The 27,580-nt window shown below is 41.2% G+C and overlaps 1 protein-coding gene and 1 long non-coding RNA gene across 3 annotated transcripts; one reads left to right on the top strand and one right to left on the bottom strand.

Annotated features, from left to right (window-relative positions):
* Positions 1 to 17: 17 nt before the first annotated feature.
* On the top strand, positions 18 to 6,451 carry LOC310755473. Its single transcript, XR_014544386.1, has 2 exons — positions 18 to 4,948; positions 5,083 to 6,451. It is a non-coding gene; the product is annotated as an uncharacterized lncRNA (long non-coding RNA).
* On the bottom strand, positions 5,862 to 27,580 carry SRP68 (signal recognition particle 68). 2 transcript variants are annotated; one of them, XM_083598183.1, is made up of 16 exons: positions 27,341 to 27,580; positions 25,079 to 25,145; positions 23,468 to 23,581; positions 21,650 to 21,845; positions 19,115 to 19,197; positions 18,474 to 18,583; positions 17,278 to 17,360; positions 16,447 to 16,587; positions 13,401 to 13,499; positions 12,911 to 12,975; positions 12,176 to 12,335; positions 10,754 to 10,848; positions 10,067 to 10,196; positions 9,528 to 9,603; positions 8,886 to 8,938; positions 5,862 to 8,000 (listed from the first exon to the last, which is right to left on the bottom strand). In XM_083598183.1, the coding sequence occupies exons 1-16, from the start codon at positions 27,576 to 27,578 to the stop codon at positions 7,773 to 7,775; spliced, it is 1,938 nt and encodes a 645-aa protein (XP_083454309.1). In that variant the 5' UTR covers positions 27,579 to 27,580; the 3' UTR covers positions 5,862 to 7,772. The 2 variants fall into 2 exon arrangements, with proteins under 2 accessions (XP_083454309.1, XP_083454310.1); XM_083598184.1 differs by having other exon boundaries at positions 23,468 to 24,147; positions 24,514 to 25,145; positions 27,341 to 27,506.

Below are 27,580 nucleotides of genomic sequence, written 5' to 3'. Positions count from 1 at the left end.
ACCACTACACCACACTGGCTCTCAGTACCCATTTTTATCTTACTTTGTGGAATCAGTGGAGTGGGCCTAGCTAGCCATCAAGCCCAACCCCTGCTCAGTGCAAAACCAAAACCCCAGAGCTAAAGCATCTCCAACAGATTCTAGGCCAGGGGCCAACAACATGGTGTCCTTGAGGTGTTGATGGACTCCCAACTCCCATCAGCCTCAGCCAACATGGCCGATGATCCCACACCCTTCTCGGGCAAGGTGCTTGAACATTTGGAAGCTGTACAAGTCCAGGCTCTCTTGGGAGAGGTGGATTATTTGGATATATTCCAGGCTTCCTTCTCATGCCTTGGTCACTCTCACGGATGACTTCTGCTGGGAGACTGGCAGAAGGAATGTCACCCTGTTATTTCTCCTGTACCTCAGCAGCTTTTTGATACCATTGATCTCCTGGATAGGCTTTGCAGAAATGAGGCACCACTTCTAGAAGATCCTGTTCCTACCTGGAAGACCCCTTGGCTTTTGTGATATGGCATTTCATAGCACTCTATCTTGTTGCCCTACACTAGTTAACTATTAGAAGATTCACAAAACTGCTGAGTGAAGTCAACCAGGGATTCGGAGTGCTGTGCTTTCGGTATGCTGATAACATCTAACTCTACTACTAATTTAATCTAATCCAGGTAAAGCTGCCAAAATACTAAATGGAAGTCTGAGGCCAGTGAGAATCTGAAGCTCAATTTGATGGTTCAGAGCTGGTTTGTCTGACCTGGACAGCAGTGTTCAGCCAGAATAGTATTAATCTGGCCCCGAAGGCTCAACATTGCATTTCTGGGGGCAATGATTAATTCAGCTTTATCACAGGAAGTCCAAATGGCTTCTATGGCAAGTAGCACCTTCCACCAACTGAGACTGGTCAAGTGTCACATGAAACTCCCTCCAAGACAGCGAGCCTCTCCATGCTTTGGTAACATCCAGATTTCATTATATCAATGTCTTTGAATGGAGACTTCAGTTATCCCAGAATGAAGGGTTGAATTCAAAAAGGTCATTGCATGAGAGAAGCAACTTCCACCCCTTTAAAAAATATGCTTCGAAGGTTTGAGGAACCCCCAGAGCAGATGTGGGGTGGGGAGCATAGAAAGACTGACAGCACCAGCAGTCGTTCTGCTCTGGCAATAACCATTATAAACAACCCACAGTTGTTGGAATACTGGTGGAGAATAAGGCAAGTGCCATAAGGTCAAAAGAGCCACACTGGTTGTCAGCCTATTTCTGGGCATAATTCAACTCCATGATGAATTTCAAAGCCTTTATATGGCTTAGGACCTGGGCATCTCAAAACCACCTCCTCCCATGTTTCTGCCTACCTATTCATGTAATTATTAGAGGCCCTTCTCTACGTGCCCCTGCCTTTTCATTCAGTTGTGGCACCCCATTTATAGAATGCTTTGCCCAGGGAGGTAACAACATGGCACTGACAGATCTTGCAAGCAGCAGATGAAGGCCTTTTTATTTCCTGTTTACAGCAGATTGCTAGGTTGAATAACTATTATGGCTTTTTTTTTTTGTCATGCTGATAGCATCTACACCTAAGGCTGGGGCAAAAATCCTTTAATAACTTTTTAAACATCTTAAGAAACCCTCTAACTTTCCATTCTGACAGCTTTGGATTCACATCTGCTTTTAACAGATGTGTATCATTGTCCCATCAGGGGATTCTAGGGACAATGCCATTCATCAGCTTGCTCAGATGGTAGCAGTACCTTTTTACAGGTAGTAAATATGCCTCGTAACCCTGTCTCTAACCTGTACAACAGCTTAACTGCAAAAAGTGACCATGCAACAGGGCAAGATTCTTGCCACCTTGTTCCTTATCCGTATTAACAACTACTTTATGGCCAACTTTCATCCTGTTATGTATCCAAGAGGTACTCTGAAAACCCATGAGGAAAGCTTGCATGGCATACTCGAGGCAGCACTGACACCGCAGCTGCCACTTGAAAGAGGGGCATATCCATTCATCCACACACTGCCACTATTCAATGTTATAAACTCTGTGACTGATGGATAACTTTCTCCTTCCCATCTTTTTTCTCTTGTCTTTTATTCTTCCTTTTGCTCATCTTTTAAAGTCACGTATCTTTGGTTTATATTCTTGGCACGTATTATCAGTTCCTTTCTTCTCCTTGAAAGCCTCCTTCCCTCCCACTGTTAATCCTGATCCTGCTTTTCTTCTGTTCAGTTAGCTCTATGACAGTAAGGGTAGCAGAGTGCTAACCTTTTGCCCAAGCTGGATGATATCAACACAATGGGACAAGTTTCTAATAAAGCACTTGGAACAGACAGACCAGCCATAGCTTTGTTATATACAGTATTCACTTCAACTGCTGCTTTGTCTCCTCTTCTCTGGCTCTCGTTTCACCGTTTAGATTGCATGGACCTGCTTGGTTCATTGTTGTGTACAGCAGCCTTTAAGACCTTTAAAAATAAATATTTCTTTTCACAATTAACGATGTTTAATTTTCTTGAGAGATATGTTCTTGCACAGAGGCTACTCTTCAAACATATGGAGAGGAGGCAGTTTGATTTACATGAACAGTCACAAAACGCCATAAAAAACACAACAGTGTGTATATAGAAACCTTGAAAAGTTTTCCCTCTTTGGCCAGAAACTGTTCCGGGCCAACTTTGTACCATAGAAAAGCACTTTTACTTTGATAAACAGAGTTGCTGTTCATGCCTTTAATTTTCTTTTAATTGATTTATCAGGCCCAAATTTGGCACCTGCTCTGTTTTTTCAAAAAAACAAGGGGGGGGGGGGAAAGGTGTTATTAGGATAGCACAAAACTGGGCTGGAACTGCTCTGTGCCAAGCCAAAGGATAGCTAACTTGGTTATTTATTTTCTAAGCATATGCTTTTGCTACAATGACTTCAGCAATGCAACTGCTCAGTGACCGAAACCAAGGTAAATTAAGTATGGTGTTGAAAAATATTTCTGTTCTCAGCACTGCAGGAAGTACTCACCAGCAGATTGTATATACACACATATTTTTTTCTCTGTTATGACAATTGGTTTTAAACAAATTAAGCGAATTGAGTTTGTAGCAGGTCTGCGCAGAATTAATGGTCCAGGTAGAACACGAGCACATACAATGGCAAAACACATTTTTAAAAATGCAGATCTGGAGCATTTGCAGTTTTTAATCTTTCTTAAAAGAGATAGGATACATTAAAGAGAAAAAGAAAAACACATAGAATATAAATTCATTCTTTTAACTCCTGACTGCAGTGTTCAAACAACTATTACAGCTTTTGTAACAGTGAACAGATCTCTCATTTTAAATTGAATGCCCTGGAATGACTGGGATGGCAGAGTGTGCCATTCTCTTATTCCGCTTTCAATTGTCGGGACATAACTACCCCAAGGTATTGTCTAGAGCTGGAGGTCCGCATCTGCTCTCTGGTTATCCTGATTTCAAATGATTATTTGCTGACCTTTTAACTTAATTAAAGCAAAAACTTGTCAAAAGTTGTGACACAATACTCCACACATTATCATTGCCTCAGTTAACTGTGACATCTTTATCACTAGGTGTTGCTGACTTCATTATACAGGCCGACAACCTATGAAATGTTAGCTAGTAGGCTTGTGTTGTCTAATAGGCTTCCAGCTCTTAGGTGTGTGGAATCTGTGACCCTACAAATATTGCTGGACTACAACTCCCATCCTTCCTGGCTGTTGGCTTTGCTGGCTGGGGCTGCTGAAAACCTGAGTCCAAGAGCATACAGAGGTCCCCAGCTTCCCCATCTCTTAAACGAACAAACTGGGCTCCTGAGAACTAAGCTGCTCTTCGTCACAACTGAGTCTTGCAACAATACTTCTCTGCATCTGTATCATTTTTATTGCATCCTATCTTGCACTTATGCAGAGAACTGAAGAACCCCTCAGTGTTTTTCCTGAGTCAACACATTTTACTCCTAGATTGTTCTATTAACTTAAAAACTGTGACATTACATAGTACAGACATCACTAACAGACAAATATTTCTAGCTCAACCAAATAATCCTGTTTACCTTTCTGATCAATACAAGAAACAGACAAAGGTGTTTAAATTTCAACCTGATATAATCAAGGCCTGGGGGGGGGGGGGACACACACGGACCTTTATCAGCCTAGGGCGTCGCTCGTTGCCAACCTTCTGGAGGCCACATGCCAGCATTGGGTGGGGTCAGAGGCAAAAGGAGGCAGAAGGAGGGATGTGGCTCTTCTCTTGGTACAGTAAGCTATAGCCAGTCAGGTTTCTATGCACACATCTCTTCACCCAGGCAAGCAAGATGCATTATCACAGTTCAAGAACGTGCAAAAATGCTTGAGGGTGTGGGGCAGCATCAGTGAGAGGTGTGGCCTTAGAGGGAATTGGAGAGCTGCACTTGGCCCCCAGGCAGCGATTCCTCAACGCTGGGCTAAGTGAAAGACATCGCCTATTTCTCGACCAACTAAGCCAACATTGAACCGCAATAAGCTACACAGAAAATCAAGGCTCTTATGGAATCACTTGTGAATTCTGATGGAATTTATAGTGTAGGTGACTAATAGTGAAACTAAGCAATATTCTTTTGAACCAAAGGAAACGGAAGCTGGTGATTCATACTGTTAAATACCACCACCAAATACTGCATTCCTGTTTCTTCATTGTGACATTAATTTTTGTTTGCTTTTGGGAAATATGCACTCTTTATTGTCATCAGGCAGCTCCCCACTCCACTTGCCTCTATGCTGATAATTTGTTCTATGCTGATAATTTGTTCACAAGCATTCTATATAGATTTCCCCACCTCAGATATTCAAGAATTACTCAAATGTGCCTACCAACTATATACTACTACCAGCCAACTGTGAGGATCTAGCATTCTATCACCAACAAATCTCTCCTGACGCAACTTTTAAGGCAGGCATAGGCAAACTCGGCCCTCCAGATGTTTTGGGACTACAACTCGCATCATCCCTAGCTAGCAGGACCAGTAGTCAGGGATGATGGAAGTTGTAGTCCCAAAACATCTGGAGGGCCAAGTTTGCCTATGCCTGTTTTAAGGCTACAACTTCAGATGCAAACTACCTGGTTTTTATAATTCACATAGCTTTAAAAAAGCCCACGTTTCTGTGTTCTCTTTTGATGATTTTGTAGTGCTTCACACTATTCCTTTTACAATTCACAAATTCAGAGGGTAACACACTCTTAATCATTAAATGAAATCTATTTGCGATGCACAAACTGCCCTGAAACACTGTAGTGAGGCTCCCTGCTGCTCTTTAACAGACACCTGACCCAATCCAAGGGTTGTGGCCCATATGCTGGTGCCCATTATGAACAGCAGCTGCTTTGGTGGTAGCTACACCTGGATACAGGCCCTAACACATTGCTAAAGAACAGTTGAAGGGGAAGCCTTCAACAGACATGTGAGCAGCCGAAGCACAGTGGTTCCAACTCAATCATCCCATAGTTTGTCTGAACCATTTCAGCTGGCTCAAGATAGAAGTACAGTGGACCCTCAAGTTACGTACTGCTCTGGGTATGTAATGTTTGGGTTGCAAACGCAGCAAACCTGGAAGTGTCCAGTTACAGACTTTTTGAGTTAAGTGCAGACCCCTGGAACGAATTTAATTCATATCTGGAGGGCCCACTGTAGTGGGTACATGTGTGTCTGGCAGGAAGCATTTTTTTTTAAAAAAACCGCAGCAACAGTTTGAAATATTGCTTTTACTCTCCCTAGAAATTTAGCTCCAACAATTGCAAAGGCAATTTTTCAACTTTCAAGTAAGGAAGCAGCAAAGTGGAAGCTCAGCACTGATTTCAATAGTTTACAACTACACTTTTAGAAAGCAGGAATAAGTCCTTTATTGTTTCAGGATTTCACTTCTGTCTGACCAACATGCTTTGTTCCATAGCATGTTTCACAAAGGAAGTAGTCGCCATTTGTGACAGCAAACAAGGACAAAAGCAGAGGGGGCGGAATGTGTCCAGTTGCCCACAGGTGTGGGGTAGAATGCAAACAAAAAGAAAGTTTGGCTACATATGTAAGAGGATCAGAGTTCTCAGATTTAATTCAGATCTGAAAAGAAGACGACAGCAGAGCTTGAAGCAAAGTACAATCAACGAAACACTGATAGGCACATCCCCAGAGAGGAGATTGGACCCAGTCACTTGACAAAAGATCTCATTTCCATTTAACCTTCAACAGAACTAACAAATCATTGGCTTACTACTGCACCTCAATGTGAAATTTCATCTCTTGATAAAATTAAAAAATATTACTTCCTTTTTCTTTTGCAATAGGTTTTTCCCCCTATAAAACCCCCTTCCCATAGACAGATCAGAAAGACCATTTCTTTAAAAGAGGTGGGGCACTCTTTTCATATGGTACATAAATCCAGTAACTTTGGTATAATTAAACCCAATTTATCTTTAATCTGAAAATTTTAATTCTCTGCAGCTTGCTAACTGAGTGGCTGAAAAGCAGTTTTTGTTTAATATTTCTATAACTGAACAATCCAGTTTCAAAACTGTTTCCAACAATGCCAAGAAGAAACAGAGCTAAACTGGAGCACAGTATGACAAAATATAAACACGAAAATATGGCTAAGGACTCTCATCTCCAACTAATATTTCAGACTACCTAAGACCAGTAATATAGCTCGCAAAAAAGTCAAATATACAATTCAGGCTCACAAATGTTTAGAATAATTGTGCCTATGCATATATTTTTTGGGGGGGGGGATGATATTGACATAAAGATACTTGAATTCCCACAGCACAGATAAATGCTCTCACAAAAAAATGCACCATGAACACATGGCTAGAGATCTTTATTGCTTAAGATTTCATTGGCTCCACTTTTGATTCTTCACTAGTGGAATCCCTAAAACAACCAAGTATGTCAGAAAGGAGGTAAAAGACAGAATAAGCAACAAAACCACCCTCCCAATTTACCACTTTCAGCTAAGTTGAAGAGGGAAACTGAAGAAATGTCAGGAGTCTTTCAAGATATAAAATGATAGTAGCTTGTTCTTTCTGAAGCCAAAAGACTTTAGGTTCTAAGAAAGACCCTCTGAGAAACATATTCCTCTGTTCTGAGAAGTGGTGCCTCAATGTGGAAAGACTATACAGTATGCTTTAAAGTGTATTCTTAAACAATCTCATTTTTACTTTATAGATTTTAACCATCATATATCTTTAATCCAAGACTTTTGTAAATCTGAAGCTCCTGATTTTTGTTAAAAACAAAACAAAATTTTACATGGCTGTAAGCAAAAGTCAGAAATGGCAGGCAGTACAGATATCTAGCCAGCTGTGGGTTTTTGCATACTCTGCTTAGACAGTCCAAATCTGAAGACATATATGTGCCTTTGGTTCCCCTCTGTTCTGTACTGTCCAGAGGGCTGGGTTAGCTTTTTGAAAATTAAAAGTACCATATCAGCTGTAAAACAAAATGATGATATGCCTAGCCCACACAAAGTGGGCATTATTCCTGCCTGAACTGATTGATAAATGTGATTTGAGACTCCAGCTCTTTCCTTCAGTTTCAAATGTTGGGAGACAGACCACATTATGTATGTTCTCAGGGTGGAAAGTTTCTAATAAAACAGGTGTGCAAACAAAGAGAATAGTGGGAAGTTATTAAAGACCTCCCATACAGATTTTAGACATAAGTAGTTAAGGTCTGAACCTGCTGGAGCCATCCCAAAATACAGGAAGAAAAGCACTCTTCTTGAGAATGGCCCCGGTTAACTCCGGAATCCAAAGATGCCCTTGATATATCCTGTGAGACCACTCTTTGCTTTCTGCTCCACTTTGTCCTCCAGGGGTGGTAAAGTAACATGGTTGAGAGCCAGGTCAAAGAACAAAGGCTTGCATGGTATCGGTTGGAATTCTGGCGGGAAATGCACCAGACTGGCTTGCTTGCTGACAAGAGAAGGATCCAGGCAGAAAGTCTCAAACCGTTCAGAAAGTGGCTTGATATCAAAGGAAACAAAAATCTCAGATAAGATTAGTTGAAACAACATTAGCTATCAAGTGAAGTCTAGCCTAATGGCTAGGCAGGAACCTATTATCTCCTTCCCCATCAGTTCTGACTTTGTGGGTAGCATGTCCAAGCCAGTGAGGCAGGTACAGTAAGAATGGATATTTCAGATGTACTGCCATGGAAACCTCAGAACCTTCTTTTAAACCAGTCCACGAGACAGTTCCTCTTCTAAGCCTGAAGAGGAAGTATTTTAAACTCTGCTAGAGAGGGTGTGTGCATGCATACTTACAGAAAGCTGACAGCTTCTAAAAAATGAGTCAACTGTAGATAGAGTTGCACAAACTTGGTTAAGCGTTTAGACCTGTTCTACGCTCATTTTTCTTCTCTCTAAACAGCTTCTGAGCTGTCAGATTTCCTCCCAGATCTGGATGAAGGTCCTCATTATCATGCTAAATAGAGTTCAGGTGTAATGCCTGGGTGATTCTACAAAACTCAGCTAAAAAGTATTTTTATTCCTCATGGTCCAATGGCACGAAATTCAAAGCTGTTTATGGATGAGGAATGGACTTGGCTTGCCCAATGGGACTTCCTCTTTCACTGTTCCTTGCTTTCCCTGCTAAAAAAACACACCAGTCTGCCCTGGGTGGTTGGGGGACCTTCTGGGGAAGATCTGGGGTGTGTGGGAGCTGCAGAAGGGAGGAAGGGGAAGTCCCAGTCTATGAGCAGCAGAAATCTGCAATTAAATGTACTTGTAACAATCTGTCTAATTTGTGTAACTAAAAGAATGCTTGTGCAAACTGCAACATGTAGTACGTTTGCTGATTATACTGAAATAATCTATTTTCCATCTCACTAGCTACAAAAACTGTCTTACCTTGCCATCCTTGACCTGGGATGGTGATTCAATCTCATGGTTGTCACCAGCATCTGAAAGGTACCACAAGAATATTTTAGGAAAATGCAGTTCCTAGCAATGCAACTACCTATAAAACACATCAGTAGTATACAAGCATCCAAGTCACAGCTTTTCCTTCCAAAATACACATAAGAACGTGTTCCTATTCTCTGTTGCAATTTGAGATTTATACGTAGTTGTCCTGTTTTATTTATTTATGTGCAATAGTGCCATCAATACTGCAGTCTGAAATTTGACCCAGGTGAGTGGGGGACAGAAGGAAGGAACAACTGCATGTTCACTTGAGTTACACCAGTTTCTTTTCAGTAATGATTGAGAACTGAGAGTTGTGCTGAACAAGTCATAGAAAGGTCTGATGCCTTTGAAAGTAAGGATGAGGAATTTGTGCTGCATCTGGGAGTGATCAGAAAGCCAGTGGAAGTATCAGAAAAGGTACCAGAGGGGAATGGTTTTGGTGATAAGAGTTCTAGATATATGTAGGCAAGAGGTGTCCACAGCATGAACCAGAATTTTTACTAAGGGAGCAGAGAGAAAAGGCTACAATTTCACAATGCTGAAAAGGGAGAAGCAATCTATACAGAAGAAATGGAACCCACTCACCTAATATGGCAGCTGCTTGCAAGGAGTATTTTTCTGCATTCACTTGAGTGATCAGCTCTTGGACATCAGGCAGCTCCTAAATAATCAGGTCAATTATGTAAAACATCTTCCAGGTATTAAAAGTTTTATGCCATTAGCAAGTTTCAACCACTGTTCAAAAACTCCTCAGAGACAGAAGATCACCCACAGCAGCTTCAATCACAACAGATGAGGAAGCAAAGCATTTACTGTGCATATACAAATACAATCCACAGCAGCCATTACAACCCCACAGCCTGCATCTGGCAGTACCATTGAGATACATATATTCAGTATATTTTCTGCAAGAAGAGGAAAGTCTCTGGAAGTCACAGCTGCATTTGCGCACTGTACCTTAAGGTCTACAGAGCAAGAATTTACAAAAGCTAAACATTGTATTACTGCTCAGCAGTTAAAGAGCCAGTTAAATATGTATACACATGGCCTCTAGCTAATTGCACGCGGTCTTTCAAGAGCTTTCACTGACAAAGTTGCTGCATGCTGAATGGAGAGTTTCATACCTTTAAGCTGTTCTTATAAGTTCCAGCTTGGGCCTGGACTTCGTTGGCATATTTCAGAACTCGATCATACAAAACAAGGGCTTCACTCCACTTCTTCACTAGAACATATGACTGTGCAATGAAAAAACACCTAGTAGGATAGGAAGACAACATTGGGTGCGTTCATACTCATGTTAAAAACTCATACTCATATAAAAAACGTTCATACTCATATAAAAAACAATTTAAAAGCAATTTAAAAGAAGCCCACTCTGCTGAGCAATTTCTTGTCTGCTTCTTGTTATCAATCAACTCAGTTCTCAGTATAATTGGTTTTCTGTTAGTCACAAAAGGGCTGCTTCTGAATTAGCCAAAGAATGTTGCCTGAGGAAAGTGACTTCAAATTCAATCGGTGTTGAAATAATAACTATTTGTTTAAGTTTCTGTGCAAGAACTTCCTCTGGGCCTCTAACATTTATATGTTATAAGTTTGTATTTTCCCTGTTTACTGCAATGAAATCACCAACACACTGTGGAATGGCACTGCAAGAAATCTTCTGGTACAGCTTACACAAGAGCTCACAGAACACCACTTATACTTTCTCCTTCTCTTCTTGGTTCTTGGGATCCATGCCTCTGTATTCAAATATTAGCTGTTCTTTAGCTACAGGTAAACTGATCAAGTAACCTTGTTTGCTTGAGAATTACCTGTAAGCTTTATACACCAGCGTCTTTATCCCAATTTCCTTTAGGTAGCCTTTATCTTCTTCCAGACCAGGAAGTTGTGGCAACTCTGCCAGATTCTTCAATGTTGAAGAGAATTAACAGAAGGGGGGGAGGGGAGAGAAACAGTTCTTGAATATAAATAGTATTTCATAAATCAGAAATGCAAGTAGTGGTTCACAAATGAAGGGTTGTTTTTTTTGTAAAACACTTAAGAGGTTGTTGTTTTTAAAATCAAATGTTATCTAAATCTTGTTAAAATAAAATAATGACAATCTTTCACAAAAACTAATTTAGTATTTTGTTATGACAGAGGCCCAGGTTCACATGCCACACTAAGCCAAATGAGGGCTCGGTGTGAATGTGCAGCTGTCTGGTTGTTTCGCTGCTGCACTGTATTGAAGTAAGCTACACTTTGGCTTAACGTGTCATCCAAACGTGTCGCTAGACTAACGTTCTTTGTTTATGGCTCATGGCTCAAGCCAAACTACAAGGGTGGGTTTGGACAACGTGATAAGCTAAACTATGGCTTAGCTCAGGATGGTTAAACAGGGGCAAAACAACAGGGGAGAAGCAAAGTCACCACCCTCTTCTACCCAGGAGCCCCCAACACTTGCGCCAAGACACACTTTGGCTTAGACCAGGCATAGGCAAACTCGGCCCTCCAGATATTTTGGGACTACAATTCCCACCATCCCTGACCACTGCTCCTGTTAGCTAGGGATGATGGGAGTTGTAGTCCCAAAACATCTAGAGGGCAGAGTTTGGGGATGTCTGTCTTAGAGTGATGTGTAAACCAAACCAGTAGTTTTCACGGGATGATTGTTTGTTTCTTCAGTAAGAAACACAAACATATGAAATAACTGAATAAAGAAGCTACAGCATCACTCTTTTAAACACTAGAATTTTCTTAAACCCTTTCCACATGCTCCCTTTAAGAATAACCTGCAATTATCAGAATTATCTATGTACTAGCTGTAGTAAATGCTCATATAGGAAAGTGACAAATGCGTCAAATTTAGTCTCCCTACAATGAAGCCACATTTTCCCCAAAGACTTGCATCTCAAAATACAGGAAAGACTATAAATATTTGGAATGCTGACCAGCTGGGACCGTGTGCTTGAGGTGGAGTCCTCTAGGGACAATGAACACAGCAAAGATGTACTTGCAGCAATGAACAGGCAGGAGAACAGACTCATTTTGAGAGCATGAGGCTCTAGAATTTAAGCACTACTATAGGCTATACAGAATTTTCAGCAGAGGATTGTGATCTCTGGTTGCCGAATAATACATTAGGATCTCCTGCAGCTTTATAGCACTTGTGCTTTCTGATCCTGATTTGCGAACTTAGGAAAGGATTAAGAAATATGGAACCAGAAGACCTCCTCCCCTTCCATTGCTATTACCTGTAAGATGATGTCATAAAGGCGAATCAAATCCTGAGGCCGAGGTGTACGCTTGCCATCTTCCTCGGGCTGCTGCTGCTGAAGTAGCGCCTTCTGCAATGCCTTTGCCATACTCTCATTGCGCTTGATGGCTGTGGACAGCTTGATGTATGTCAGGTAACTAGAAAGCACGATTAAAGGAGTTTTGTTAAAGCCATTTCAAAAACACCTGGACAGACCATAAAAGCTTAACAGGCAAAATGGGCAAGTGAACAAGATGACTGTCAAACCTTCCTAAAAAGTGTATTGAAGAACTCTAGTCTGACCACCTTAAAGTTTTTCTCGTAGATATATTTGCAACAAAACAAACAAGTAGAACAGAATTTGGAATATGTTTAACTTTGGCTGGTTTACAAACCCTTATTAACAATGTTGGAATATTTAAAACGTTTATTATATTGCTGGATTTGAATGATCCACAGTCACAAGCCATTAAGAGTTTAAGATCTATTAAATAAATATTGAGGGTTTTCTCCAAGCGAGTTGTATGTCCCACACAAGCACTTCTCATGCAACATAGCTTCCCCTTCCCTCTTCTCATTCTATGTGCTCCCTCAAATCTGTTATGGGGTCTCTCCAAACTTACAGAACAGATTTGGTGGGTGCTTGGCAAGAGAAGGGGTGGGGAATTCCAATGTGCAAATGGGATGACTTCATAGGATACAACCCTAAATTAATATCTAGAAGGCCTCCCACCTGTGCAGGTACTGGATATTAGTAACCTTTCCAGAATCCACTTCTGAAGAGTGTTCCCGCTGCTTCTGTTGGGAGCAGAACAAAGCTATATTGTATTTATTTGGGGAGCACACAAGAGATAAAACAAAAACTCAAAGCCTGAGAGATACTGTACTACAATTTATTACATTTCTACAAGTATTGAAATTAGGGGTTGCTGGGAAAATTTAAAACAGGGATGCAGAAAAGGGAGGTATGGGGAAGTCGTTGAAACAGGGTTTAAGAAAGAGAGGTTAAGAAATTATATGTGTTTATATGTTTGTTTGTTAATGTGTTATGTTGTGAATTGTTAGTTGTCTTGTGTGTTAATATATGTTGTAAAACCAATAAAAATTTATTATAAAATACAATTTATTACATTTCATAAAGAACCCTACAGGGTCTGTCACAAGATGTTTTCTTCAAGCACTCAGTTAAAAGGTGATGGACAAGGACAATACTTTATCCTCACCTGATCTGGTTTCAGTTCTTCACGAACAGCTTGAATTGCATCTCGACACTCACTCAGCAAGGATTCAAACAGCCGCTCTTTAGTTTCTTCTTCTTCTGCCTAAACAAAGAAGCACCAGAGAAACAATGAAAATCCATTAGGCCGCTGCTACTTTTTCTGAAATCTTAAAGGAGGTAAAAGCTCACACTAAGAATTCTAACAACTCAGAAATGCAACATCATGTGAAACTTTACAGAATGTTACACTGCTTGCGGAACAAACTGTAGAAACTTGGCCCTGTGGCTAACATTTCCTGAGATGCACTAGGGAAAGTAGTGTGACTATGTTCAAATCACTGAAAAAAAGGCCTTCTATAGTAGTTTCTCATAAAAACTGTTTGGAACTGTTTCATCAGTGCTGTGCCGTGTGAAGTGAGCAAGAAAAACCAAGAGCCCACCAGGATCATTGTTATATGCTTAGATTGTCTAGTTCCAGACCACAATCTTCAAAGGCAACCCCATGTATAATGCACTGTAGTAATCCACATAGACTACCAGACCAGAGAAACAGAACCTCGGCTGTCCCCATCCAGACAGAGATGCAGCTGGATCATCAGCTGCAGGTGATGAAGGGCACTCCACACCATGAAGATTACTATTTATATAGTGCCATATCATAAAATATCAAGACCTCCAGAGGAAGTAATGGAATCTAGAAGGACCCCACAAGCTGCATACCTGTTCCTTTGTGGTGTGAGACTCCACCCAAAACAGCTTGAACCCCACCCATCCAGTTTAAGGAACCACCCACTAACAGTATCAGCCTTTCCTAGATCAAGCTTCTGGAAGGCTAAAAGTTCCACTTCCTTGGTATATGGCCTGATTTGATTAGATCAGCATGTTTGAGAGCCATGGCTTGCGCATTGCAGGATTAGGGCTGCACTCCAGAAGCCAATTACTCTCTAGTTTCATTAGCCTGAACAGCCCTTCAGAAAACCTCCCTAGCAGTTTTGGGATAGGTTTGGGCATAGTAGCTTTAATTGCTCATCCAACTAATGTTAACTGGATTAATAAACTTCAAAAATATGCTGCTTATTCTTCAGGTATATATAAAGGTGGTTTCTAAATATTAAGGAGGGACATTGGTTACTCTGAACCACCACCGAGACAAGCTAGACAAGTCTGACAGCATTCTCAGCAACACCCATGAGAGTATTTCAACTTCAGACATGCAAAGGGGAAACCAACTAGAATAATGATGAAGTAATAAAACGCCCAGCAGACAGAGAACAGAGCTTCAGGACTGGAATGGGGAGAAGGCTGAAGTGAGTGTATTGATCACTCATGTTAAACATAACTATGGACAAGCACTGGGTGCACTGCAACTGATAACAAGCTCCTTCAAGAAATGGATGTATCAGCAAAGGTTCTTAAAGAGCAGAAGTGAAGGAAAAATAGACTTGAACTGGATTAATAGCTTGAATAAGTAAATACTTGATTCAGAAGCATGGTTACAGTTTTACTTCTCTGACAGTTGAGACCTTGAAAGCATTTTCTTCATAATGTTCAGCATCTGCCTAACAACACTTGTATATATTGTTGTGGGTGTATCCATGTAGAGATTCCCTTGTAACTTGTACAAAAACAATTGTCAGAACTGGATATTTAACCAGGCTTTGGCTCATAGGATTGCCTCTAAATAAGACTCATGTATGATCCACTCAACGAGGATTCCATAAATCAGCTTACTTCATGACAAGTAACAAGTGCTGCTCCTCCATTTGACATGCACCAACGAACCTTTGCTGGTGGGAAGCTAGAAGTACCTTCACGGAAGAAAATGGAAATACACTTTTTCTCCTGAAGGTTGCCCTGCAGCAGCTTCGTACAAAAACCCAGCTGGAAAGGGGGAGGGGAAAGCCCTCCTTATTTCTTCTCCCATAGAGAAAAAATGTGGTATCTTTCCCTTCCCGTTCAGCTTTTGCAACTGGCAGCAACAATTTGCTACTGGCTCATTCCTCCATGAAGGAAAAGAAGGTTAGCTGCAGTTTTGCATGTTAAGACTTTTGCAGAAGACAGCGGCAGTCCTGCAAATCCTAACAGGAAGGTAAACACTCCCTTTGTTATTCTACAACAGGCGTATTCAACTCCCAAGAGACAGCAATCTACTCCCAGTATAAAAAAACCAAACAAACTGGCAGTGATCTACCCATTGCCATTGGAGGGAGGAGCGTGCGTGGGGTGGGTGGATTGCCCAGAATTGTTGAGCTTTTTTGGGGGAGGATTGCACACAGTTTTGAAGCTTTTCCCCTGTAAATTTTCGTACACGATAAGGTTGCCGCAATCTACCAGGATCAGCTGGGGGGTCTACCAGTAGATGGCGATCTACTGGTTGGACATCTCTGTTCTACAAGAACAGGGGGAGGAGAGGCAGCGATCCATGGCTTGTACTTTTGCAAAATTTGCATAACAGAAGCCACCTCTTCTTTCTCCTCCACCCCTATTCCTTGCAGAGGGAAAACATTTACTTTCCCTTCCTACTGGGCTTCAGCAAGATGCAGCAACAGCAAGGTGCTACTTGCACCTTCTGCAAAAGCCTAACACAAAGCCAAACACTTCTCAGGGTTCTCTGCACAAATAAGGTTTGGGGACAGGATGGGCTGGTGGTGAACTCAATAAATGGGTTTGACGAGTAAGCCAAGACAAAATTTGGGGAGCGCTATGTACGTGCAAGTGTCTGCATGTCAACATGTGATAATTCCAGAAGCCAATCTACGTGTACTCACTGACTTGGCAATATGCCTGATCCTGACAATTATAGGTCAGAAAAGACACTTCACTTATATCCTCCTACATTCTTTTTGGCCAAGGTTCAGCCAAGACACTGGAAAATCGTGAGCTACACCACCTGCTGATCACACAGCTCTATTACACAACTTTTCTGGGCGTAAATCTGCACCGCCTCCAACACAAGTGGATGATGTACAGCTATCTAATTACACACAAGAATACAGGACTTTGACTACAGTAAAAATCACACTGACAGATTGCAGGGAGTTTATGCTTACCTGAGCAATAGCTGCTTCAGTATCAGCCATCCCCAACAGGAAGATCCTCACTTTGTCTATCTTCACTGGCACTGTTCTTCCCCTCCATTCTACCTCACTCATAGTGGCTGCCTGCTTTGCTCGGGTTTGGGTGATTAATGACTGCAAAACAGAGAAGCTACTATTTAGAAATGCAAAGAGAAGGTTGTATTCCCCACAATATTTCACTTAGATCTGTGCAACAGCCATGACGACAGGCATAAAATCTGCCCGTTTAAGTTGTAAAAAAAATTAATCTGATAACACATTCATTTTTTTTTAATAAGCAATCTGTCCTATTCCCTAAAGGCAAGTAATTATCAGAAATCAAAATATTTAAAGTATTTTTTTTAAAAAATGCTCCTAAAACCACTAAGGACTCTTCTGTTTATTATGCTTAGTCAGAAAATCCTTGCCTTCATAAAATTATCTAGATCTGGGCTGTCCATCATAAAGTCAGGGAGTTCTGATCTTAGAGGATCCCAGTGTTTTCCGTGGCACTTGTAACTCAGCACAAATGACTAAACCACCTTCAGTGATGATATGCATCTGGTATCTGGCATGTATCTGCTTTGCTAGGTGGCTAGTTGGAGGAGGAGGAGGAGGAGAGGAACGTTCCAAGTCTTCCAGGACACAGCTAGGCATCTGCATGTTATTCATTTTAACAGAAAAAATAGCTTTCCATGTCTGCAAGACACACTAGATGGCAAGTCTTCTCTACAGCCCATCCAAGTTTGACACTATTGGTCTAAGTTCAGGCTTATGCAAACTTCTGCAAGAAATGCTCTTTTTTTAAAAAAGAAAACAGATTACCTCAAGTTTTTCAGCAAGAAGCCCCTCAGTGCCTCCAGATCTCAGTCTCATTTGCATAAGCTCACTAATAGCAGACTGGTCACCTAAGAAACAAATAGAAGTGCACAATATGTGATCCAGCACATTTTGTTACACTGTGAGAAAACAATTCCAAGCCTCGTGATTGTGAAGTAAATGTAAAGAACACCGGGAGCAACATGTTACATTTGTGTCCTGAATACGTATGCACGAAACAGATATGCTGTAATGATAAATGCCAATTTGCAACAGTGGGCTGAGAAAGGCAACTCTGTAGTTACTGGCTATTTGGGGTTATTGGGTTGTTGTTTTTATTTTGATTGTATATATTGTGGTTTTCATGTTGATCTTTTCTGTGAACCGCCCTGAGACCTTCGGGTATAGGGCGGTATATAAATTCAATAAATAATAATAAATAATTCTCATAATAATATTTTCAGCCCATGCTAAAAAGAGATGCTGACTATGCACAAGGACCCCCAAATTTACAAACCTTCGTTCTTAAAGGAAAGTTACATATTATTCAGTTGCAAGTAGTTTCATCTGTGGTAGAAGACAGAACATGGGGGGATTTCTCAAACCTTTCACATTAAAAGCTACCAATTTTTTATCTATAAAGGAAAAAGTACTGCTGTTTCTGTGAGGAGAAAGCACATGGGGTGGTAATTTTCAGCAGGAAAAAAAATGCTGGAAAGAGAAGGGTAAGATCCTCCTCACGTGAAGATTGCAGCTTTAGCAGCTTCTTCGGGAAAAAACTGCAAGACACATGTACTTTGGACTTTATTTTAAATGACCAGGTTTTTGTCAAGTATTTTCTGCCCCAAGATCAAAGAAAGTAATGGAAAAATTGGGATATTAATTACTGCATAGAAGTGAGGGGGGGGCAAGCACCTAGATCCAACTCATAACCATTAAAGCCCAATTTTGATTCTTGTTTTCTCAGCTTTCTGTGTTCTCCAGCGCATTTTCAAGCTCTTTTTTGCAATTATGACAGGCAGAACTATTCCCAATAAAAGCAGAAATTACCAAAACATCAAGCTGAGGGACACTCTGGACTTTAAACGGTGCACCAAGAATATGCTTAAGTATGTATTGCCCCTTCGATCTCTTTTGGCAGGCCAGCAAATGTAAACAGTACTAGCAGTCTTTTAAAATATGTTTTTTCTTGGTTTACTTACCAATATTATAAGCACAATAACGAATATTTGGGGAGATCTCCTCCACTCGCTGATTATATAGTATAGCCTGCTCATCTGTGAAAGCACTAGCCAGCTTTTCATATATGGTTCTGCAGCAGAAAGATAAAAACTTAATAGTTACTATTTTACAACAATGACAGTCCTTTCTCTTTAAAATAAATTACTGTTAACAGTACTGAGCTGTTCTTACAAAGGCCTTTTAACTTTAGTTACAGGCAGGTAGCCATGTTGGTCTGCTGTAGTCAAAACAAAATTAAAAACTTCCTTCCAGTAGCACCTTAGAGACCAACTAAGTTTGTTATTGGTATGAGCTTTCATGGGCATGCACACTTCTTCAGAAGAAGTATCTGATGAAGTGTGCATGCCCACGAAAGCTCATACCAATAACAAACTTAGTTGGTCTCTAAGGTGCTACTGGAAGGAATTTTTTTATTTTGTTCCTTTTAACTTTATTATCATGCTACTCAGTAGGACAACTACTCTGGGTACAAAACTGATGGGGGGCGGGATTTATATTGGAACACAGAGAAGAATTTGCGTGGAAAAACTCATCAACATGTGATAGGATTAGTTTAACAGTTTCATGTTAACAAAGCAATAGGAAGGATGGGCAAACTCACTTGCATTTGTTGAATGCTTCCATTGCTGCTTTCCATTCCTGGCGCTCAAAGCGGAGCATACCTGTGAGGTATGCTGTATATGCCTGTAAATCAAGGAGAGGTGCCTATTAGTCGGTGCAATAGTACAGTCTCAGTCTACAGCCAGCAAGAATACAGCCAGCAGAGACTGGCAACTTGCCTGAACACTATTCTTTCCCCCGGTTGCCTACATTACCTCAAATACCATGACAAGCATTCATATAGTAAACCTGGCATTCAGCCCTAACATTTACATCACTACATACATCGTACAAGTTATACATTCATGTTTCGAATTCATGTTTTCAGAAACCTAACCCCAAGTGAAAAGGCTTTAGAAATTATGTGATGCTGTTTTGAAAGACACGTTACTAAGACTTGTAGTACTTACTGGCCAGTTGTTGCACAAGTATTCATGCTACACCACCACACAGAGGGTATTCAGGTAAATGAAAGAACACGTGCACTATAATAAGTAAATCATTAAGCTGCCAGAGTCAAATAGCTGCCTGGGTGTGATACGTCACAAATCAGCATATAGAAGGATTCTAGTATAGATAATATTTTTGGAACAAATTCCTAAAGGATGTGTTTATCAATTGCTATTAGCTCAGGCAGCTAAAAATGGAATGCACTGAGGAAGCCCGATTACCAGATGCTGAGAATCACTTGTAAGTTTCAGGTATTTTTAGACACAGTGCTAGACTAGGTAGAATTTTACCCTGACTCAGCACAGCAATTTTTTATTCTTTCTTGGGTTTTTTCTGTGCTCTGCCGACAGTCAGTTTCCTATTCACTAAATACACAAGCTAGGCCCCAAACTCCCACCTCACTCTTCTTGGTTCTGCCTCAATCAAGGAATCCCAGGATTTGTAAAAATGAAAGCCCCATCCCTTGTAGGTTATAGCCCTGCAGGGGCTTAGTTTAACAAGAGGGCTGCATTCATTTCTGGGCAACCTTCCAGGGGCAGCATGCCAGGAGTTGGCAGCACCAGAGGCAAAAATGAGAAGAACAGCAAATGTGAATTTTACCTTTATGCAATAGGCTAGTTTACACACACACACACACACACACACACACACACACACACCTCCCTATGCTTCACCCCCAAAAAGGAAGCAGCATTTATTAGAGTTCAAGGACTAATAAACACTGAAAGAAGAAAGCAGGGCTGGTGCAAGATGTGACCTGGGGAGAATACCACAGGTGAAACAAAGAGACCCAAGTCCTTATCCCTGCTACTGTCTGACCGTTAACAGAAAAGGCTCATTTTATATATGGGAGTTCCACTGGAAATATTAGGTAATGGTTGCTACATCAGAATATATACCGCAAAATGTTACAGTGCACCTTAACCTCCTAGCAGGAGTGTTCCTGTTCAGGTTTCCAGCCAGCCAGCCTTACCCTCCTCCAATATAAGCTGCAAAGAGTTCAAGGAGAATATCCCCTGGTTTTCTTTTCCAACTGACACTTAACATCCTGTGACTATAGAATAATAGTAACAATCCTCACCAGAGTAGGGGATTTCTTTTTTAGGGGCAGAGATAATAATTGTTATTTATTTTTCCAAACTTTATAGAGTTCTTCCAAACAGGCTGATACCTCCTTCCTGTTTCTCAGCCAAAAGTTGAAAGTGAATGACAGGACAATTATCTATGCTTCCTATAAGACAGGATGAAGATTCAAACTTCTGGACAGAAGGTGCGAAATGTCAGATTTGAACTTCGATAAATTGATATGCTACAGCCTGATAGTTCCAAAAACCGAGCGGTGTTCAACTACTGCATCTCATCAGCACAATTATTTCAAGTTGCATGACAATTTCCCCCTCTATTTTTGCTGTGCATGGCCTGCACGCTCCCCAAATCAGCTCCAGAGAGTTGGGGAAACCCTTAGAACAGATTTAGAGGTTGCATGGAACAGGGTGCAGGGTAGGGTGTTCCTTTGCACAAGCCAAAATTCTTGCACTGACAAAACATTAACTTAGCACTATATTGGATTCCACTCACCATCCTCAAATATATCACTCATCAACCTTCCATCACATGTCCTTATATATGTAAATAACAGAGCCTGCTATTTCAAACAAGCATTTGCATCTCCTGACCTTTTTGCTGCATCTGCTATGGCATACTATAGTCCTTTAGTCCCAGGTAGACTACAAGAGGAAGCACTGGCTAAGCACCATACATATCGGCCAGCTGGAAACATTCTATGGGCTGAACCCAACCAGACTCCTGTCTAAGATTAGCTGCTATCTGCTTTCTTTCCCCATTTTCTGTACTGGTTTTCAGATTAATGATCTGTCTCAAACTTCACAGACCACTATTCTGATTCAGTGAAACTGTTATTTAACTTGGGCTTAAAAAGTCGCTACAAATATACTGGACATTCCTAACCTAATCTCCACAGGAAGTTTTAACATTATTTACAATTCAGATTCATTTATCCAACACGAAACAAAATGTCAGTTTATATCTCCTATGCTATAAAAGGGTTTTGAAAGTTAGCAGTAACCTGAGCTTCCAGCTTGGTCTTGGCATCCACGCGGTTGCTTTCACACAGGCGCTCCAGCTCCTCAGCATGTTTTACTGCTTTGCGCAGGCGAGATAACAAGTGGAATCGTTTGCGAGGTTCTGTGTTGGCTTCCTGCTTAAGCTGCATAGCATAACTCCAGGCTCTCTCGGCATCCATCAGAATCAAGAGCAAGTATCTAGTGTAAGAAAAGTAAAGACAGCTTAAAAACCTATTCCAAACAAATTTCTTTCCTTTATTTCACCTGGGCAATAAAAACCCATGGAACAAGTTCTGCTGTGGTTAGGACAGATTTATCTACCCCATCACCTTTAAAGCCTTGATCGCACATCCTGAAGACCATTCTCCTTTTGCGTAACTTAAAATTTGTAGGGAAACTGCCTATATATTTTTTTAAAAAAAACCTGCTTTGTTGATGTCTAATTGTTTTAGTTGTCAAATGTTATTGATATTCATACAAGTTGTATTCAATTTATTGTATTGGTATGTGTGTTTTTATTCCTTTATTTTATTTCTTAAATGGCATATAACGTCGTACCTTGGTTTTCGAACAGTTTAGTTCCCGAATGTTTTGGTTCCTGAATATGGCAAACCCAGAAGTGACTGTTCCGGTTTGCAAAATATTTTTGGAAGCCAAACATCCAGCAGGGCTTCTGATTGGCTGCAGGACCTTTCTGCAGAAGCCGCGATTTGGTTTTCGAACATTTTGGAAGTCGAACGGAGTACCGGAACAGATTCTGTTCGACTTCCAAGGTACGACTATACATAGTATGTATGTATAAATAAATAAATAACCAACCTCAGTTTCAGATGTAGTGTAAAAACCTGGAGGTGGTACAGGTACCTTGAGCAAATTGTTTTGAGGTTGGCTGTGGTCCCTGTTTTGGACTGTGCCATCCACACTGAACTTACGAGGTCCTACGCTGCTCCTTGGACTAGCAATGATCAACACAGGAAAGGGGGTAGCTCCGAATTAGCTTCTGAACTTTTTCATTCAAATATGTGGAATCTTGATACTCAAATCCCATTTTATCTAAAGAATCCCAACAGTTAACCCAACAAATCTGATCCCACAACAAAGTAGAAAGAAACAAAGATGGCATTTTGCCCACCCGCCCACAAAGAAATTAGCATACAAATATGCATATTGAAGTCTGGTAGTCAGGATACTGATTTCCAAGTCACTACATTTAATGGGGAAAAAGATCAGTAATCCGCTTCAAAACATTTTTATAATACTGAGCAGGGCTGCCTACCGTATTTTTTGCTCTGTAAGACGCACCCAACCACGAGACGCACCTAGTTTTTAGAGGAGGAAAACAAGAAAGCAACACAAAGCCTCTTGAGCGAAGAGGCAGGAGCGCTCCGGCTGCGCTCAAGAGGCTTTGCATGGCTATCCCTGCGCACCAATCCCTCTTGCTCTTCTGGCTTCAGCAATAGCTGTGCAGCCTGCATTCGCTCCATAAGATGCACACACATTTCCCCTTACTTTTTAGGAGGGGGAAAGTGCGTCTTATAGAGCGAAAAATATGGTGTTTTGAAGTTGAACAGTTCTCTCCTCTCCTCACCAGAACCCCAAATCTGCAGCACACAGTTGAATAATGTCACCCATGGTGATGGGGGAATAGCACTGCTAAGGTACATGTAGTCAAAAGCAATTGATATAAGCATGCGGCACCATTTCCCTTTACTACTGGAGGTTTCTGATTGAGAGATATAACCAGAAGCTTATAACTTTACCTGCCCCTTTTGGCAAATAAAAAATAAAAAAATCAGCACAGCTATTGAGCATCCTAGTACCTGTTGTCAGATAACAGTTCTTCTGTTACTTTCTTGCCTGTGAACTTGTGCCTATTTCCCATCTTGAAGTTAAGAGTTTTTCTGAGTCTTCTCAGTCGTCGGGAGCAGTAACCTCTGAAGAGAAAAACCACAACTTTTTAGTTGTTACAAAGAATAGAACTTGGGCTGGATTCAACTAAATAGGTCCCAGGAGCCAATGCAACAAGCCCTGCTAGCCTAGTGGGGTTCCCCCTCCCCACTTTGCTTGGGAAGGCAAGGAGAATCCCCAGAACAGTGTGTGGAAGGAGATGGGAGTTTGTTCCGTCTGGCAAGCTTGCACTAACAGAAGGATAGGATTTACACAATGTTGAATTCCATTTTTTGCCTCCTATTTGACTAAGAAAAAGGAGGACAGTAAAAACAAACCTAGAGCTATAATACATTTCATATATTAGAGGACACCATGTGTGGCTGTCATCAGTTTTTACAGTGGAAGACGGTAGTCATAGCCAAAATGTTAATAATCAGGAAATCTTGGCAGCCTACATGACAGATTTACAGAACTGAATGGAACCACAAAGCAGCTACTTTAGAGTGGTGCACCAAATGGCTTATGGAAATGAAGCCTTTAGTGCCTAGGTAACACACGAGTTCAGAGTAAGTAGCTTTCCATTCAGTGTTTTGCATACTCCTCTACACACCTGTAGGGGATGCGGGTGGCGCTGTGGATTAAACCACAGAGCCTAGGACTTGCCGATCAGAAGGTCGGCGGTTCGAATCCCCGCGACGGGGTGAGCTCCCGTTGCTCGGTCCCTGCTCCTGCCAACCTAGCAGTTTGAAAGCACGTCAAAGAGCAAGTAGATACATAGGTACCGCTCCGGCGGGAAGGTAAACAGCGTTTCCGTGCGCTGCTCTGGTTCGCCAGAAGCAGCTTAGTCATGCTGGCCACATGACCCGGAAGCTGTACGCCAGCTCCCTCGGCCAATAAAGCGAGATGAGCGCCGCAACCCCAGAGTCGGCCACGACTGGACCTAATGGTCAGGGGTCCCTTTACCTTTACTACACACCTGTAAAAGCTGTATTATATAAATTATATGCAACACCCATGCTAGTGCTTTATAGAATTGAAGAAAAAAGCCACCCAACAATTTAACAATTCAAATAAATGGGGAAGTACCTTTAAACGTTAAGTAGATACAAATTTTCATAAAGAAGTGGAAGGAACAGGTACTCTAAAACTAGGTTTGCCATATGTTCAGAATTTCCCAGACATAGCCCTTGTAAACAGTGTCTGGGCGGAAATCGCGGAAATGTCCAGGGAAACCCAGTTGTATGGCAGCCCATGTTGGTAGTGTAGATTTTGGTGAATTTCAATAAAAGTAGCTCAAAAGTTTTTGCTTTTTAAAAAGAAGCTCAACAATTTTGGGCAAAACTTTAAAAAGCTCAACAACTTCAGGGGTGGGGGGAGAAGCAGCTCAATAACTTTTGTGTCCAGATTTTCACTTTTCAAAATATGGCAGCCCTGCTAAAACTGCAGAAAGAACTAGCATCTGTTTAGACCTAGTCATTTAAATAAAGACAAAAGGACATTGGCTGCAAATCATTCCCGTTCGTTATTCCTAGTATACCAACCTGTATCTCTGAAAATCACCATGCCGTAACCCATGTTGCTGTTGCGATTCCTTAACAATCTGAAGGACTGAAGAACTTGTTAAGGAAACGTTAAACAGGATGCTAAAGATGTATCATTAAAATGACAGCTGTTATTTGGAGCACATGTAAATAACTATTTTTCTATTTTGTAATATTACACTGATACTTATTTCTGAACTGGGAAAGTGTTAAACAAAATAAGTTTTACAGATTACCACAAGTAGAATTCACTGGAAAGCCAATACAACTGTATATATCAATGTTGGCTTGAAGATCACTGTTTAAATTCAATTAAGCTATATTCTAGGAAACCCAATGGTTCCTTATATATTTATAAAGAGATATTTGATGAGATAAAGTTCAATGGGGCTTACTTCCAGTTAACTGTATGGAGGACTGCAATCATAATCATTAATTTGTGAGATTAACTGATCTGATTTATTACAGTTACAAAATAAAAACTGGTACAGATAGGCCAATGAGTATAGTAAGAGTAGTAAGTGTACAGATAAATTCAAAAAGAAGCCAAAAAGTAGTCTCTACTTTACATTTCCCATCTGCATTTTCAGTAACGCAAGAAGAGTAAACACTTAAAATAATGAAGCATCAAAAATTCATTGGGTCTTCTGATCAGTTCTTAATAAAATTTAAAAAATCAGCCTTTCTAGGCTCCAAACTCACAATATAAAAAGCATGAACTACAGGTTCCCTCTTCCTGAATCCACAGAAACAAAAATATTTATTAAATCTTAATATTTATGGAAGTCAGCCAATTAGCAAAACAAAGGGCAGAGCACAATAGCAAGCAAGCATAAATGCTCTCCTTATTTCAAGATAGCTAATACTGCATGTGGCAATTGCACAGTTTGGGATATTGAATTTCTGAAATGGTATACTTTCCAGGAGGTTTCAATGAACTGCTACAACTGTCCACTATGAACACCTTGCAGTATTTAGTGGTAGCTCTGGAGAAGGAGGCAAAAAGTATACCTTTAAATTATTTTCAGGGACTGTTAAATTTTCTGCTGCACACAACACATTTCTACATGATCACCAGTTACTTTTAATCCCAGTCACCGAATTAACTTTCAAACACTGACCTTTGTTCATCTAACAATTTGATGCTGCCCGCATCAATCCATAAACAACTATTTCACTCTATATCAGAGTATATCTATTCCACAACAATGGCCTCTTGTCTCTCCCACTGTCTAAATTGTAAGTATCTAGGTGCAATGACTTTGTGGAAGTTTTTATTTTAAACTTGTATTGCTTGGTAAAGTGTTACATATGCTGGTAACACCAAGGAAAAATAAATTTCACCAAAAGATCCACAAAGTTTAGCAAAATAACACTTTGGGCCTGGATTTCTTTCCACAGTATAACATTTCATTTTTATATAGCAGTTATGAATGCTTCTCCACAATGTCCAACAGCACAGGACTGCTATATCAGTCAAAAGAGCTTAGCAGTACTTCTATAATCTGCTATATGGAGCAGATTACAAAGGAAAGCCCCCCCCCCCGCCGAAAAATGTATATGAAACCAAATAATTCCAAAGAATAACTCTTTCCTCCAAAAAGAGATCGGTAAGCAGGACTCAGAATCCCTGCTCAGCTATCTTTGCTACAAACTGCACACGGATTTCACATTTCAACACTGCTTTTTTTCCAAGTAATAAGTCTGCCATGGCCCACTGCCACAAAATAAATTCCACACGAAGCCTTTCAGAAACAGGCGTGGCCTGCAAATCCAGGCTGTTTAGGGGGTGGTAGTGGAAAGAGAAAGTTCTTCTTAAATATGCCATATGTTGCTGGATCCCATATCCATTCTGTCAAAATCTCAAGGAGTAACAGCCCCCCCCCAACAACAAAAAACCCCGACCACCCCATAACGCCTGGCTGAAACTGTACCCTAATGTAAAGCTAAGATGGGCGGGGTATATATAATAAAATTATTATTAATTATTACTAATATGCTGCTCTGCATCCCTAAGGTCCACGTCAGCTGCTCCCGCTAATGCCCATTAGGAAATCTGCCAGTGGCCCCTTCTCCGACAGCCACATCCCCAGCCCTGTAAAGAGCGAGGGGGGAAGCAGCGGGAGAAAGGCCCACGGAGGCCGAAGGGGCCAGAGGCTTCCTGAGGGCCAGAGGCCAGGGCTGCATGGAGGGCTGCGCCGCTCGCTTAAGTGACACGTCCCCACTAAGCCCTCCCCAAACCCCGTCATGCCGGCAGGATACTTTCCAGGCCCAGGCTATCGCCGAGGCCGCCCGGTTTCGGCTTCTCATTCTCCTTGTTCTCCTCTAGGCCCGCCGCGGAGCCTCCGCTGTTGCCTCCGCCGCTTCCACCACCTCCACGGCCGCTACCGCCGCTGACCACCTGCCGCTCAGCCGCCATCTTGCGCCTGTTCCACTCGCGGCGCGAGGCATCACGGGACGGGAGAGAAGAGCCGTCGGGAGCGCGCGGCGTAGCGAACATGG

This window comes from Podarcis filfolensis (genome assembly GCF_964270895.1).
Source record: "Podarcis filfolensis genome assembly, chromosome: 2".
In the NCBI taxonomy this organism is placed as follows: Eukaryota; Metazoa; Chordata; class Lepidosauria; order Squamata; family Lacertidae; genus Podarcis; species Podarcis filfolensis.
Note: the sequence above shows the minus strand (reverse complement) of the source record. Positions and strands in the feature narration are given on the sequence as shown.

Coding starts and splice junctions, on each gene's coding strand:
- SRP68 (XM_083598183.1), bottom strand. CDS start 27,578: ATGTTCGCTACGCCGCGCGCTCCCGACGGCTCTTCTCTCCCGTCCCGT. Junction 23,582..25,078: donor GGTGATTTTCAGAGATACAG/GTTGGTATACTA, acceptor TTTTCTCTTCAG/AGGTTACTGCTCCCGACGAC. Junction 13,500..16,446: donor CTGAAGCAGCTATTGCTCAG/GTAAGCATAAAC, acceptor TTCTTTGTTTAG/GCAGAAGAAGAAGAAACTAA.